The sequence below is a fragment of the Onthophagus taurus genome, chromosome 7 (genome assembly GCF_036711975.1).
Source record: "Onthophagus taurus isolate NC chromosome 7, IU_Otau_3.0, whole genome shotgun sequence".
Classification (NCBI taxonomy): Eukaryota; Metazoa; Arthropoda; class Insecta; order Coleoptera; family Scarabaeidae; genus Onthophagus; species Onthophagus taurus.
The window spans coordinates 4076371-4093498 of NC_091972.1; the positions used below are offsets into that span (position 1 = coordinate 4076371).

General features: G+C 31.8%; 1 protein-coding gene across 3 annotated transcripts; it reads left to right on the top strand.

The window, feature by feature from the left end:
• The first annotated feature begins 4232 nt into the window (after window positions 1-4232).
• Window positions 4233-16162, top strand: LOC111417128 (uncharacterized). 3 transcript variants are annotated; one of them, XM_071197971.1, is made up of 4 exons: window positions 4233-4312; window positions 11185-11462; window positions 11522-11700; window positions 11809-16162. In XM_071197971.1, exon 4 carries the CDS (start codon window positions 13028-13030, stop codon window positions 14096-14098), a length of 1071 nt encoding a protein of 356 aa, XP_071054072.1. In that variant the 5' UTR covers window positions 4233-4312; window positions 11185-11462; window positions 11522-11700; window positions 11809-13027; the 3' UTR covers window positions 14099-16162. The 3 variants fall into 3 exon arrangements, with proteins under 3 accessions (XP_071054072.1, XP_071054071.1, XP_071054073.1); XM_071197970.1 differs by having other exon boundaries at window positions 11185-11700; XM_071197972.1 differs by lacking the exons at window positions 11185-11462; window positions 11522-11700 and having other exon boundaries at window positions 4254-4312.
• The last annotated feature ends 966 nt before the right edge of the window (window positions 16163-17128 follow it).

Consider the following 17128-nt stretch of genomic DNA (forward strand, 5'->3'; position numbering starts at 1 on the left):
TAAATGTCATATAACAAGTTTATTTCATTTAATTTTTAGGTGTTTTAAGAAAATCGTTAAAATTTTGTAAATTAAGTTAATGGATGATATTTTTTACGTAATGTGGTGAATCTTATCTGTAACACGGTGCGTGGTATTGATTTAGTATCTAAAAACTTATTTTATACCGTTCCCTTGTAGATACTCAAAGGAAAATATATTGTCTCGTTGGGATTTAAACCCGCACTAAAAAGAAAATAAATAAAATTGGGTTTATCGCAAAAACGTTTATTATTTTTCTCAAAACATAATGTGGAAATTTTTTAAATTTACAACATCTGTATGTAAATCTTTGTTACATATTCCGCCAAATTTGCAGATTCTGTATGATCCTGTATGAGGTAAATTAAGTCTAAGTAGTACTTCTATTTAATGCTCGAATTGGAATTTTGTGATACCTGGTTGAAAAATATTCTCTATTCGATTAGTATAGACAGAACGAGGAACTACTAAATAAGAGCAAGACTAGTTCTTACTAGCTCTGAGCGAAAACAACCTTGTAAAACAGATATGGGAGGCAAGCTGGGATGGAAGGAGGAGGAGAGGATGGAACCATGAAGTGACATATTGAAACAAAGCTTGCAACATTAAACTCTCGTCATCCGCGTTCGTTTTTGATAAGCGGAAATCTTCTAGATAAGTTGCATGATGATATACAGGGTGTACAAAAAGTATAGAATAATGGTGCTATAGCCTAAACTTCAACTTATATAAAAAAAAGTTTTAAATAAAAGTTACTTGAAACTATTTTCCGCATATCTTGACGTAGAAATAAAATAAAACTGATGACGGCAGTCTGAGTTACGACATGGTGCGTGTTTTTCAAATGGAACACCTGTATAATTTAAGGTTTTTAGATTCCTTTTGACAGGGTGATCCAAAATGGCATAAGTTTTTAATGCTTTAAAGTGCATAGTTTTCGAGATATTGAAACTTTTATTTAAAAAGATTTGACGTAGCAACAATCAAATTATGACGTCATTATGGGATTGTTATGTGTGTTACTATGGGAACGGAGACAATTTCCGCTCGAATTTTAAGTTGACAATAGATATTACATAAATAAAAACATGGTTGGTTACCAAGGAACTGCTACATCCATTGTTGTGACAACCTGCCCGCAAACTACGTCATACCATTTGCCACGCCTAGCTCTATGCGTTTGCTGTGATTTTAGAGGTTATATCGTAGACGTATTCATATTATTTTTGAAGTTTTATTTTTTTAGACGTATTAATGTCTATCATGTAACCTCTAAATCTCTAAAAACACAGCAAACGCATAGTACTGAATGACAGTTAACAGGGCGTGGCAAATAGTGTGACGTAGAGTGCGGGCAACCAACCCGTAGTGGGCTACAAAAATACAATGCATGTAGCAGCCCTGTTAGATTCTACTGTCCTTGGGTAGTTACTACATTTAATTGTAACAAATAATAATTAAACAATGAAATTTTATAACGAACAATAACAGGAAATAAAACAAAAACAGTAACAATATTAAATTAAATGTACAAAATGTTGTCCATTAGCAGCAAGGCAATGGCCTAAACGATCACTAAAAGCACGAATTGTATTTCTGAAATGATCAGGCAATATTTGAGCTACTTCGTACCGTATTCGTCGTGCTAATTCTGCTAAATTATTAGGACGGTTTTGATATACTATGCTTTTTAGGTTACCCCATAAGAAAAAGTCGCATGGTGTCAAGTCTGGAGATCGTGGTGGCCATTCTACGGCCTATCCAACGATTCAAAAGTACTTCATCTAAAAGCCTGCGTACATTTAGATGATAGTGAGGTGGTGCTCCATCTTATTGGAACCAGAGATTGTTTTCGTTCGGAAAAAGATCGGAATTATTTGTTCTTGCAATAATTCCAGATAACGATCACCTGATCACCAGTGAGATTTTCATAGATTACAAACGGGCCGATAATTCGATCTCTACAAATACCTGCCCACAAATTTATTTTCTGCTGCGTTTCTCAGTGGGGTTCTCAGCAGACCAGTATCGACAATTGTGTCCATTCACTTTTCCATTCAAATAAAATGTGGCTTCGTCAGAAAATATTATGTTGTTAACGAAGTTCGGATCATCGTTAATTCGCCTCATCATTTCTTCACAAAATTGTACACGTCTATCAAAATCATCTTCTGATCACTGTTGCAGTAAAGCCGGTTTATAGGGATGTTGTTTCTCCTTTTTCAAAATCTTTTGAATAGATTTTGTATTGACATCGAAATTTAAGGCTAGTTGACAAATAGAAGTATGTAGATTATCTGTTATTTCTTCTAACACACCTTGCCTTATCATATCTTCATTAGTTGCAACATTCGGCCGACCGCATTTTGGAATATCCTTTATCTCTTCTTGGAAAATCTCTAAAATGTTTCATTAAATAAAACACATACTTCATGTTGCGTTCTCGTACGATCTCCAAAACCAACCATTGTTAAAATAATAATTCGTTCTGTGTCCGTTAAATGTACCATTTCTCTAGTAGATATTATGATAATTATAAGAACAAAATAAATATTTAAAAAAATTTAATTAACAATAACAAACAAAAATGTATTTTAAATTCTAACCTAGCACGAGACTCAAATTATTTTACGCTCAGGGATTTTAGTCGGTTCTCTTAGCGAAACACACAAACTCCAATTATCTTTGTTTGTAAATGAATGTTTGAAATTTAAAATATTATCCAGAAATATTTAAAATGATTCAGTAATTTAGAGGTTTCTATTATTAGATCAAATATAGTTATCGAACTGTCAAAATACTAAATTGGATTCATAACCTCGCTTTCTGTTATGAGATGAATGAATACAAACAAAAATAGTTTCCGTAGAATTCAATCAGAAAAATTTGTTAATTGTGGAAAATGAGTGAAATTATCATTAAATTTAAGGTAAGTGATTTGTTTAAATAATCAAATGAGAAAGAAAAAAATCGAAAATTCTTAGCATTAATCCTGTTTTCAGATGTCGATTTTCCAATTCCTCTCTGGCTGGTCTTTCTTTTTTGGATGGTTCCTTTTATTTCTTCACCTCGTCAATATGGACCTTTCCTTCAGCTCGTCGAGGATGGATCTTCTCCTCTCGGGAATATTTCTTTATTTTTTTTTTTTTTCTTCTTCAAACTCCTCCGGGATTAAATTTTCTTCTTCCAGGTACGTAGATTTTGACTCCACGTTTTATTTATTTTTTTTTTCTTTTCTCTTCTTAGTTAAATTCTTTTAATTTTCTTCTCTTGATGATAATTATCTTTTCTTCTCTTTCAATTTCTTAATTTCTTTTTAAATACTTCGTAGTTTTAGGTTAAATGTCAAAAATTTTGATACACGAACTGACCACTTCGACTGACTTACATAGACCCTTCTGTAGACCGACTTTTCTTCGCTCTTATATAGACTCGGTGTTCCCCCTCTGAAAATTTCCTCATTCCCATGGCAACTGGTCCTTCGCCGATCAAACTTTCCAAATTTGGTCAAAAATTTCGATTTTAGCGCCATCTCTTGATTAAATTCGGAACTAACCAAATTTTCCAAACTTTCACAAAAATTTCCATAAAATGACCATTTTACTCACATTTCTTTCTACTTTCTCGATTCGCGCACTTTATTTTACCCCAGCAAATGGAGTTTCTTTAATTCTCCTTCATTTCGGACATTTGGCAAATTTACTCCGAACTACCCAATTTCCCCTTCAATCTAAGCTTTCACCATTGAATTTTCTTTTGATTTATGATATTTGTATTCTAATCTTTCTCTTTTTAGTTACTAAAAAGGTTTTCTTTTGGAAAAATAAATACATTGAAAAATTGACATTTGAGGTTATGTCTTTCGCTTTTGAGGTTTCTCTAGCTAAGTTAAATTACAAAGGAAATACGCAACTTTAAACGAATCAACAACGGCAAATACCCTGGTTTACGAATAAATTTACTAACAATACAACGGAACTTAAAATTACAATAACTTAATCTAAACAGTGAACAAAGTACATGGCTACTCGTAGGAATCTCTATTAAAACGTTAAACCGTAAGTTATTTCTTTTTAATTCGTTCAATACTGATCTGTTCATTTAATTTAACTAATTTGGACTCATGGTTTTTTATTTGATATTAATTTAATTTATCTCTTTTAGGTAGAAGAACCACGTTTTGGTCTCCGATACTAATGATTCTACAGTTGTACTTCTGGTCTCCCTAACTTCGTATTCTGGACTTTATTTTTTAATGTATTCTAATTATTTAAGTTAGATCTTAATACTGGTAGGTAGATATTACTACAATATTTAACTAATAATGCCAGCAACTACCTTTGTTTAAACTTTAAACTGTCTCCGTTACCATGGCAACGCTCATAACAATCATATCGTCACGTCATAGCTTGCTCCAGATAGGTGTAGTTTAGTAATTTTTATCCAAGCTTATGTAATAAATGTTCAATAGTAATAATATCAGGAATAACTAATAATATCTCCGTGTTCTAACTCAAATCGGCGTCACCATTTTATTTTTAAATTTACACCAAAATATGCGGAAACTAGATTCAAGTAGACCCATGTTCTTATTTATTTAATATCTACAATTAAGACCTTTTCGAAATCAACTTAAAATAGACAACCTAAGCCTTGACGTCATAGAGATGGGCGGAGCTTATACCGACTCCAAACATTTTCGTTGCTAACTGTGTTGCTAACGGTAAATCACCACATGCAATTTTTCTTTAGTGTTAAAATAAAATAAACTAAGTGATGACATTTGTTGGCGGTTTATCGTTAGCAACTGGGGTTAGCAACGAAATAGACAACCTAAGCCTTGACGTCACAGTGATGGGCGGATCTTATACTGACTCCAAATATTTTCGTCGCCAACTGCCGCCATCATTTTTATTTTATTTCTACGTCAAGATATATTATGCGGAAAATAGTTTCAAGTAACTTTTATTTAAAACTTTTTTTAATATAAGTTGAAGTTTAGGCTGTAGAACCATTATTTGTACACCCTGTATATGTATAACTCAACACCTATACTCTGTTTTTAAACTAGGAGGAGTAAACGCGAAAGTCAGATTTACACTAGGAAAAATCATCAGAAAATATCACTAGATATTTTGGCGGTAAATTTAAATTAATAATTATTATTATTTATTTATTTACTTATTATTGTATTTATTTTCGTTTGTTATCGTCAACACTAAACATACAAATTAACATTGACGTTATGAGTGTATTTATTTCAAAATATAATAAAGAAGGACACAATAATGACACGAAACTGTCGAATTGTCAATAACCTAACCTTCAAATTCAAAATTGCCTGTGTGTGAACCTTCCTCGCATTCAACCAATCACGTGCAAGGTCAATCTGGTGACAAATTTAAAATACTCCTCCTGGTTTAAAAACAGAGTATAATTGCCAAAGAAAACTTCAAGGTATAATTAATGTTTGTAAACAAAACTAACCTTACCTAACATTCCTTCACGCTATAATTGACATTACAAAAGAAAACTTCACGCTATAATTGCCATTACTAATTGCCAAAGAAAACTTCATGGTATAATTAATGTTTGTAAACAAAACTAACCTTACCGAACATTCCTTCACGCTATAATTGACATTACAAAAGAAAACTTCACGCTATAATTGCCATTACTAATTGCCAAAGAAAACTTCAAGGTATAATTAATGTTTGTAAACAAAACTAACCTTACCTCACATTCCTTCACGCTATAATTGACATTACAAAAGAAAACTTCACGCTATAATTGCCATTACTAATTGCCAAAGAAAACTTCATGGTATAATTAATGTTTGTAAACAAAACTAACCTTACCGAACATTCCTTCACGCTATAATTGACATTACAAAAGAAAACTTCACGCTATAATTGCCATTACTAATTGCCAAAGAAAACTTCAAGGTATAATTAATGTTTGTAAACAAAACTAACCTTACCTCACATTCCTTCACGCTATAATTGACATTACAAAAGAAAACTTCACGCTATAATTGCCATTACTAATTGCCAAAGAAAACTTCATGGTATAATTAATGTTTGTAAACAAAACTAACCTTACCGAACATTCCTTCACGCTATAATTGACATTATAAAAGAAAACTTCACGCTATAATTGCCATTACAAATTTCCAAAGAATACTTCATGGTATAATTAATGTTTGTAAACAAAACTAACCTTACCGAACATTCCTTCACGCTATAATTGACATTACAAAAGAAAACTTCACGCTATAATTGCCATTACAAATTGCCAAAGAATACTTCATGGTATAATTAATGTTTGTAAACAAAACTAACCTTACCTAACATTCAGCGTCTGAAGACACAGGGTTAAACCCGAAACTTAAAAATATACAACTTAGCGCTGAATAACAATTAAAACTAGAACTAACACTTGCACTAGAACTATACTCTGTTTTTAAACCAGGAGGAGTAAACGCGAAAGTCAGATTTACACTGGGAAAAATCACCAGAAAATATCACTAGATATTTTGGCGGTAAATTCAAATTAATAATTATTATTTATTTATTTACTTATTATTGTATTTATTTTCGTTTGTTATCGTCAACACTATACAGGGTGTCCCAATTTCGATATCCGCATAGGCTATCTCCGAAACTAAAAGAGATAGACAAAAAGTAGCTTACATGTCATGATCTCGTTTTTCGAGAAAATGCTAATTCCGAAAACTCCGAACAGCTATCGTCTTTTGTTTTCGTCCTATCGGCAAAAACTGAAAATTTTGCAAAAACGACAATCGCGAATATCTCACTTATTATCAAAGATGGAGTATTATAAATAAAACATTATATGGGCAACTTTTTACGAAGAATTCTGTGGCGTAGGTAAAATTTTTTTCCCATCTTTTATTTTCGAGATTTTAGACATAACTTTATTTTTTTAAATGGAAACCATAGTTGGCTATGACTGAAAATAATTTGTTATTTTCTTCTGATAACAAATATATATAGTTTATGGGGTATATTTCTTATAGTTATTGAATAATTAACAAAAGTTCATTTTGTTCCATCTAAATCTAATGTATGTATTTAAAAGTTAATGTTGCTATGGTGATAACCATACTATGATACATACTATGATGGAATATAATGTATCAATTTTTTTTGTTCTTTCTAAAACTATTGTGTGTATTTAAAACTTAATGTTGTTATGGTGATAACCATACCATGAGGAAAAGCATTGTTTCCAATTATTGCCAAAGTTTGTAGCAAGGACAGTAGAATCTAACAGGACTGCTACATCCAGTGTAGTCGACTACGGGTTGGTTGCCCGCACTCTACGTCACACTATTTGCCACGCCTGGTAACTGTCTATGTTTTTAGAGGTTATACAGGGTGTCACACAAAAAACGCCCCAAGCTGTAACTCTGTCATTTATATTCCGATTTTCATGACCGAGGCATCAAATGAAATGGTTTGATGAATACTATGGTTCATGCTACAAATAAATTTTTTTCAAGGCCATCTTCAATTTTAAGCGATTATTAACTTTTGTTTTTCAAATTGCTCCATATATTTTTCTTCACGTCATTAGATAGAGATTGTTTTTCTGAATCCACTGATGTGCAATACATCCACTTTGAATGTAATTTTAGCAGAAAAAAGACACCTGTATATACAGTTTTCACACAAGAACGCCGTAAGCTGTAACTCTGTCATTTAACTTCAGATTTTTATGAACGAGGTATCAAATGAAATGGTTTGATGAATGCTATGATTCATGCTACAAATAAACATTTTCCAACGCCATCTTCGATTTCAAGCGATTATCAACTTTTGATTTTCAAATTGCTCGGTATGTTTTTCTTCACGTTATGGGATAGAGATTTTTTTCTGAGCCCATCGATCTACAATACATTAACATTAATTGTAATTTTAGCAGAGAAAAACAATTGAAACATTTTCCGAACATTGTCTTAGTCACTTCTGTAATACTGCAGTGTGCCATGGAAAAAAATAACACGCAAAACTGATAACAGTCATTAAATGCTATGTCAATGCCCGAAGCAGTTGTAAATGATACTTATAAGTTGTTTTTTCATTTATCCCATGGCACACCACAGTATAATACAAGTGACTTGAAGAGAATGTTCAGAAACTATTTTAATGTTTTTCTATGCTACAATTACAATTAATGTTGATGTATTGTACATTAATGGATTCAGAAAAAAAAACTCTATCCAATAGCGTGAAGAAAAACATACCGAGCAATTTGAAAATCAAATGTTAATAATCGCTAGAAATTGAAGATGGCGTTGGAAAAAGTTTATTTGTAGCATGAATCATAGTATTCATCAAACCATTACATTTGATAGCTAGGTCATGAAAATTGGAAGGTAAATGACAGAGTTACAGCTTGCGGCGTTCTTGTGTGGCAACCTGTATATACAGGTGTCTTTTCTCTACTAAAATTATATTCAAAATGGATGTATTGTACATCAGTGGATTCAGAAAAGCAATCTCTATCCAATGACGTAAAGAAAAATATATAGAGCAATTTGAAAAGCAAAAGTTAATAATCGCTTAAAATTGAAGACGGCCTTGGAAAAAATTTATTTGTAGCATGAATCATAGTATTCATGAAACCATTTCATTTGATAACCCGCTCATGAAAATCGGAATGTAAATGACAGAGTTACAGCTTGGGGCGTTTTTTGTGTGACACCCTGTATAAAGGACATTAATACGTCTAAAAACATAAAACTTCAAAACTAATATGAATACGTCTAGGATATAACCTCTCACAGCAAACGCATAGACCATAACAACAGCTGGACGTGGAAAATGGTGTGACGTAGTTTGCGGGTAGGCTGTCACAACAATGGATGTAGCAGTCCTGTTAAATTCTACTGTCCTTGAGTTTGTAGTAGTATTTAAAAATTCACTAACAACTCTGGCATTATGTGCTAGTGCTCCGTCATATTGAAAATATATCATTTGAGACATATTTAGTGGCAAATTGTCGACCAAAGGCTCAATGTGCTGCCTTAATATATTGAGGTATTTCCCTGAGTTTAAGTTTTTATGGTAGATACTATATGCCAAAATTCTATTATCTAAAAGGGCGCACCATACATTAAACCCCAATCTTCTTTGAACACTCAGACACTTCATCGGTCCAGATAACATTTTGAACAAACAGCAGATTATTTAATTTTTTTAAATATCATCTACAAAATTCTAATTTTCGATTGACATCTCCGGCACGTAAATAATGAGTTAGCCCCGCTTTGTATGGTTTATACTTATTTTTCTTTCATATTCGGGAGCAGCGGCTTTTGGGTCAAACATCTTGTTGCAATTTCTCTTGCAGGTCATTTTGGTATGTTTTTGTATGTGGTTTGGGAAAGGACCAAATATCTATTAAATTTTCTGCTAATCGGCTGAAGGTTTTTTCGTGCGGTTGTCTTCCTTCTAGATATCTTGTGAAATAAAATTCCGCGGCTAACGTCGCATTCTTATCTGATAACATATAGCATTCCATCATGTTACATTTTTCATAATTTTCGAAATTCATTGTAAAGTTTTATTCAGTTTTGTTATACTTTGACACTTAACATGCTGGTGCATCGTACCAGCACATAATGCCAGAGTTGTTATCGAATTTTTAAATACATACTTTGGTAATTATTTGATACATTATGTTCCATCATAGTATGTATGGTTATCACCATAGCAACATACATACATTAGTTTTAGACAGAACAAAATGAATTTTTGTTAATTATTCAATAACCATAAGAAATATACCCCACAAACTATATATATTTGTTATCAGAAGAAAATAACAAATTATTTTAGGTCATAGCCAACTATGGTCTCCATTTAAAAAAATTAAGTTACGTCTAAAAGCTCGAAAGTAAAAGATGGGAAAAAAATTCTACCTACGCCACTGAATTCTTCGTAAAAAGTTGCCCATATAATGTTTTATTTATAATACTCCATCTTTGATAATAAGTAAGATATTCGCGATTGTCGTTTTTGTAAAACTTCGTCGTTTTGTAAGACGACAGCTGTTCGGAGTTTTCGGCATTAGCATTTTCTCGAAAAACGAGATCATGACATGTAAGCTACTTTTTTTCTATCTCTTTTAGTTTCGGAGATAACCTATGCGGACATCGAAATTGGGACACCTGTACATACAAATTAACATTGAAGTTATGAGTGTATTTATTTCAAAATATAATAAAAAAGGGTTTAAGAACACAAAATTTACAATAATGACACGAAACTGTCGAATTATCAATTACTTAACCTTCAAACATCCTCGCATTCAACCAATCACGTGCAAGGTCAATCTGGTGACAAATTTAAAATACTCCTCCTGGTTTAAAAACAGAGTATAGCTGTAAATTTTAATTTGTTCATTCCAAGATATTCACATAAGTATAACCAGTATTCTGCAATCTAATTAATAACCTTTGTTTCAAGAAAGCGTTGAAACTCATTTTTACCTCGATGACTATGTTAACAAGCAAAATTTTCATTTTCGTATTTTAGCTGCTAATTTTCAAATTACTAAAGTATAAGTGTTAAATTTTTTTTTTGCTATATGGGGGTTTTTGTTTCCTTGGGGAAAAAACTTTCACTCGTGATTAATGGGTTATATGTCCAGGACGTGTAAAGTCCGACCAAAAGCTAACGAGCACGTGACATCATTTTTCTAATTTTGAGACCTTCATTAATCGAGAAGGAAATATTTATTACATTTTTAGCTTATTTAATTACCTAAACTCTCGGGATTTTTTATTTATTAATTATCGTACAAAAAATGTTAAAGTTAACAGTTTAATGAAAATGTGTTGAGATATATTTCCGGGCTTTTTGTGTCCGATTAAAAAAGACATTATCTGAAAGATTTTTCTTTATTCATCGTTGAGGTCCAACAAAAGAATGAATTTTTCTCTCGTGGAACTTTACAAATGGATTTGGCGGCAGGCAAAGATTCATTTTAGATTCAAATTTATGGTTTTCTTACAAAAAAAAGGCTCGATCATATTTCAAGAGATTTAGCTCAATTTAACGGTCGTAATCTCTAACTTAGAGTGTTATTTAAAAAAATTACATTTAATTATTAACTTTTCGATATCTTTTCCAGGCATTTACACAAATCCTTTACATACAATTGTAGACGGCTTTAGTTAACAATTTAAGCACGATGTTAATCGAACAAAAGGCAAATTGACACGGTAGACCAACTTTCATCTATTCAAATTGTAGATTCTACATTAATCCTATTAAATGTGCGAACAAAACAAGGATGTACATCACGAATCTGGGATCTAAAACTATTTTCAACTTACCTAATAAGTTCTAAACTTACCTTATTAAATTAAGTACTCTAATTTTGGTGTGAATCCTTTAAATCGTTTGAATGTATTATTTTTACTTTTCTTCTATTAAATCTTATTCTTCCTTAAATTAAATTTTTTTAGTAAGACCGTTTTAAACGAAATCTTTGTGTCGAATGGTAGAGTTATAATTAGATTGAAAATGTGTTCAAAATGGTTATCGATTTGATGGAATATTGAGTTGGGTATAAAATTAGATTCTATTGATCAAAGTGGAAATAAATCAGATTTAAACGCAATTATGTGATGTTTGCATCCAAAATGTTAGTATAACTTTGTAGACTGAAAGGCATCATTTTTTATTATTTGTTTTTTTGTTATTTACTTTATTTGGAGGAGATTTCCAATAAAAGTATCTGTGTCTTTTGCAGAAACACAAACTTTTTATGACGCCTGTCTAGAATATTGTTTTCCACTGAATGTACACAGGTTATTTTTATACCCAGACACCCAGTGGCGAATTGCGATAAGAAAAACGGCGGATAACGAAGGTAAAGAGTATTTTTATCAAAGTATTACGTCAAAAACAAAGATCGAACATCGAACGAGACAAATCTTTTTTATTTTAAACAGTCACATAGGGGTATTTCGGCAATCTAAGCGGCCAAAATTCGATTTTAAAAAGTTGAACCTCGAAAAAAGTAACATCTGACATAATAAGTTTAATGTCATACACGTGTCATACAACGATTCTTTTCGTTCTTGTATATCCCTATCGCCCGTATTATTATGTCAAAGTTGGTTAAATAACTCGAATAATTATTTCAACCTTTTGCATAAGCGTCCATTAGATATAATTTTTTTATTTGAAAGTATAAATATTTAACTGAATATCATGGATTGTGATAAACTAGGTGATAAACTGTTTTGTTGCGATAACCCTTGTATTTACTAAAATATAGTGTTGTGAGAAAGAGTCTTTTCTTGTAATTTTTCTTTTTTGATTAGTTACTTTTCCCGACGTTTCCCGGCTTTGATTACACAGGCCGACAAAAATTTAAATGTTTTCTAAACCAACAACTAGACTATACTATCCCGAAGGTTTTTCACGTTCTAAATCCAAATTTAACCTCAAAAATGCTTCATCACGTAAGGTTTTCAAAATATCTTAGCCAAAATATGTTAAAAATGCGGTTTCTGGTCGTATTTAAACAAATAAACAAATATGCGAAAATGTGATCAAATATCTAAAAATGAAGCTTTAAAGTTGAAATTTTTAACCATGCATTTATCTTTTAACCAGGAGGTATTCAATTGAGAAACTGGACATTCAAAATCCAGTTAATTTTTATGAAATTATTTGGTTTGTTAGCAAAGTTGTAGTTTTAATGGGAAAACTATAGCAGTATTTACAAAAATAAAATGATTGCTTACGAGATTTATTCATTCAAAAAGAGACAATTTACATATTATTTTTTTATTTAAGCTCTATAGCGTTTTATAAGATGAAAATCACAACCATATCGGATTTTCTACAAAAAATTTTTAAAACGATGGAATATTAATATAAAAAAATATGAGGCGGAAAGCTTATTCTTTAGTGACTTTTTTGCGGAAACTTCGAAACACGTCCTTATCGCAGAACCATTAATGAATGGATTAAAAAAATTTGTGGAATGTTACAACATACCTATGAGAAATTTAGTTAAACCGTGGGTACCTACATCTATTTGTACTACTTGTAGATTAACTCTGATTAATTGGAACGATATGAAAAAGGAAGTTGTCATTACACCAACCATGTGGTACGAGCCTAAGGATCACAATGAAGACTGTTACTTCTGTGCCTGTGATATAACAGGTTGTAATAAAAAAAATAAAGGAAACATATTATATTCTTACGTACAAAGCGTAACACCAGCCAAGAAAGGAAAAATAGCGAGATTAGACAAAGTACCACCTAATAAACATGAATGTAGTTTGGAAGAAATGAGTTCTATTGAAAGTGAAAAGGACAGTGATTATGAGGATTCTGTTAGTGCCAAAGACCCTGAACTTTTTGATCAAGATTCATTAGATGATCTTATTCGCGATCTTATTCTTTCTAAAGATTCAGCTGAATTATTGGCTTCAAGACTTAAAGAGAGGCACATGTTGTTACCCGGAACAAAAATTACAGCGTACAGAAGAAGAGATGAGGAATTTCTGAAATATTTTTCTAGTGAAAATTCCTTAGTTTATTGTAATGATATAGAAGGACTTATCAATACATATCAAGTAGATGTGTATAAGTCCGATGACTGGCTTCTCTTTACAGATTCTTCTAAAGAACGACTTAAAGCAGTGTTGCTCAATAACGGCAATAAATACGCAGCAATCCCTATTGGTCATTCCACCAGGCGAAAAGAATCACACGAAGACCTTCAATTTGTACTCGAAAAAATCAATTACAACATCCACAACTGGTTTATATGTGGTGACTACTTTAAAATGATCAATATTTTGGTTAGTTTACAATCAGGAAATACAAAAAATCCTTGCTTTCTCTGCATTTGGGACAGTCGTGCCCGAGAACAACATTGGATTAAAAAAAAGTGGCCTGAAAGATTTGATTGGAAAGTTGGTTCCAACAATGTTGTTTACAAGAGTCTTGTTGACACAAAGCGTATTTTGTTACCTCCACTCCATATCAAATTAGGCTTGATCAAACAATTCGTATAAGCCTTAAATACTGATGGAAACTGTTTTAAATACCTTAAGTCTGCATTTCAAAATTTAAGTAATGCTAAAGTTAAGGAAGGTATTTTCGTGGCGCCTGATATAAGAAACTTAATGAAAGATGACGATTTTATAAGAACAATAACAGATAACGCAAAAATGCTTGGTTAAGTTAAGAAGTTGTACAAAATTTCCTGGGCAATCATCGGGACCCACAACATAAAAACATTGTATCGACAATGTTATTAAACTTTAAAAAATTAGGCTGTTTAATGAGTTTGAAGCTTCATTTCCTATTTTCCCATTTACATTACTTTCAGGAAAATGTAGGAGCCTTCAGCGAAGAAATAGGTGAACGATTCCATCAGGATTTGAAAGGAAAAAAGCGACACTATCAAGGTAGATGGGATGAAAGAATGATGGCTGACTACTGCTGGTCTTTGAAAAGAAATGATAACGCTGCTCAATATAAGCGTAAGAGTGTTAAGTGATCGTTTGAATTGATGCGCGATCGTTATCATAAGAAACTAAAATAACATCTAAACTGTTATAAATAGAAAAGAAGTTTTAAAAATACAAAATTAAATACAATAAAAAACAAATTAATTTAAAAATATTCGAGAATAAGTGAAAGTTATGAAGTTTCATTGTTATAAAGTATATCAAAGAAAAATATTGTAAATTAATTTTTACTTTCTCGCACTATATAGGAAGTATATGACACAAAGTATTGTAATCGTGCAAAGATTCGACCTCGACATTTTGATGGATATACACGTTTTGAGGTCCCCTGAGTCCTGATATTGACCATTCCCAGAAAATGCCTGTGCGTATTTATGTACGTACATACATACGTATGTAATAATGTGTGTAAACACGATAACTTAAAAACGCAATCAGTTACCGTAATGAAATTTGGCATATAGCTATTAAACCAATATCGAAAGCTCTTAAACAACTTTTGGACCAAATCCACTAACCGGAAATGGCACTTTACCTGAAGACATTCAAATGTTTCATATAAACTTACACTTTTGATATGTATAGCCCAACATATACTTTCGTATACATCTAATAAATGATAAAAAATTACCATATATTGAATTTTAGCGAAATCGCTTGACTGCAAGTGTCACTTTACCTGAACACATTTTAACATTTTCACCATTTTAAAACTTGTAAATAAAACTGGAAAATAAAAAGATGTTATTTCAAACATGATGAATTTCTTAGTTTTAGGGGACAATTTCTCAGAGATCAAGAAAAATATTTAAATGAATAATATAAGATTTTAAGGGGGCAGAGAAATAGTTTTAAATGGCATAATGACTTCTGTGGAGAAAAATTATCTTTTGATGTAAATTCAGCCTTGAATGTGCTGAAAAATCGTGTTTTTCGCATATTTTAGGTAAGATATCTTGAAAATCTTAGGTGATGAAGCAATTCTGACGTCAGATTCGGATTCAGAGTATCGAAAATTATTTGGAAGGTATAGTCTAGTCTTTGGTTTAAAAATTTGTCGGCCTGTGTTATTCATTCATTAGATTGCTCAGGCCTTATACATTACGGTACCGAAAGATTGGGATTCCATACAGTAATAGATTAGAAGAAGAGAACATGTGTTTATTTCTTGAAAAACGCGCAATTACTTCGAAAACAACTTGTGTTTGACGCCAATCTAATTCAAACACGAATTATGGAATATTAATGTAATTTCGTTTGTGACAAAGGTCTTATAGTTTTCTATGTAACCTTTTAACGATTTAAAGTTTTTATTTTGAATTTTTGAGAGTAATATTTCAATTCTAAAATATTATTAATTATAATTATTAATAATTTTTTTCCTACACACTGCAACACCATTATTAGTCTATCAGTGTTATCTATATATACGAGATAGAAATTAAGTTCTATAAGTCTTTATTGATTGATTTCTTTAGGAACTTCTAATGTCAAAATGATGACTAGGAAAGAATTATTTACTCTTATGCAGCGTCAGGATTTAAATAATATCAACGATAAATTGATTTTTTTGGAAAATCATCTTTTGAGAGACTCCTCGGACCAGCAGGCGAAAAAAATAAAGCAAAATTTTTCAAGATTTAAATCCGAAATGAGCAAACGATGGGCTGCAGCATTACGAAAAGAGAAGCTTTTTTTGAAAAAAAATGAAGAATGGCTTGCTGGAACATTCACCGTTCCGAAGGCAAACCTTTCAAAGCAAGTAGGACGACCGATAAAGCCGTTTGATGAATTAAGTGATAGAAGCAAAAGAAGAAAAACTGAAAATTTACGTCAATCTACCGACTTAAATGTCCTTACTTCTGCCGCTCAGTCGAAGTTAAGAGTCAGTGGAAAAAGAGATGCTTAAAAATATCACCAGTTCACCAAAGCGAGCTACAAAATACAAAAAATCTTCTATTGAAAAAGAAAATGTGATAACCTCACAATTAAGTACTTATCAAGCCTTATCACTTTTTGTTGAAGCAGGACTTTCCAGAAGTCAGTACGAGGTAATAAGAAGTTACAGTAAAAACATATATCCCTGCTATAGCTTACTACAAAAAGCAAAACAGGAATATTATCCTGATAAGAAAGCTTACAAGGTTACGGAAATTCAAAATTTAATGGATCATACTGCCACGCGCCTTCTTAAGCATCTAGAAGTAGTGCAATCTTTGCAGAAATCCGAGAGGGATTCGTTGGTTTTACTGAGCAAGTGGGGATTTGATGGGGCACAACAATCTCAATACAAACAAAAGTTTGTAAATGAATCTGACACTGATGCGCACTTATTCCAGAGTTCGTTTGTACCCCTTCAACTTAGTTGCTCTACGAACAATAAAGTCATCTGGCAGAATCCAAAACCATCCTCGCCCTATAAAGATAAGATTTAGTAAAGAAACCACCGACTTAACTAAAGAAGAGATCAAATATATTAATGCAATAGATTTATTACAAAATTCTACAGTTACACTCTCTAACAAAAGTTATTCAGTTAAACACAAATGATGCTAACCATGGTAGATGGAA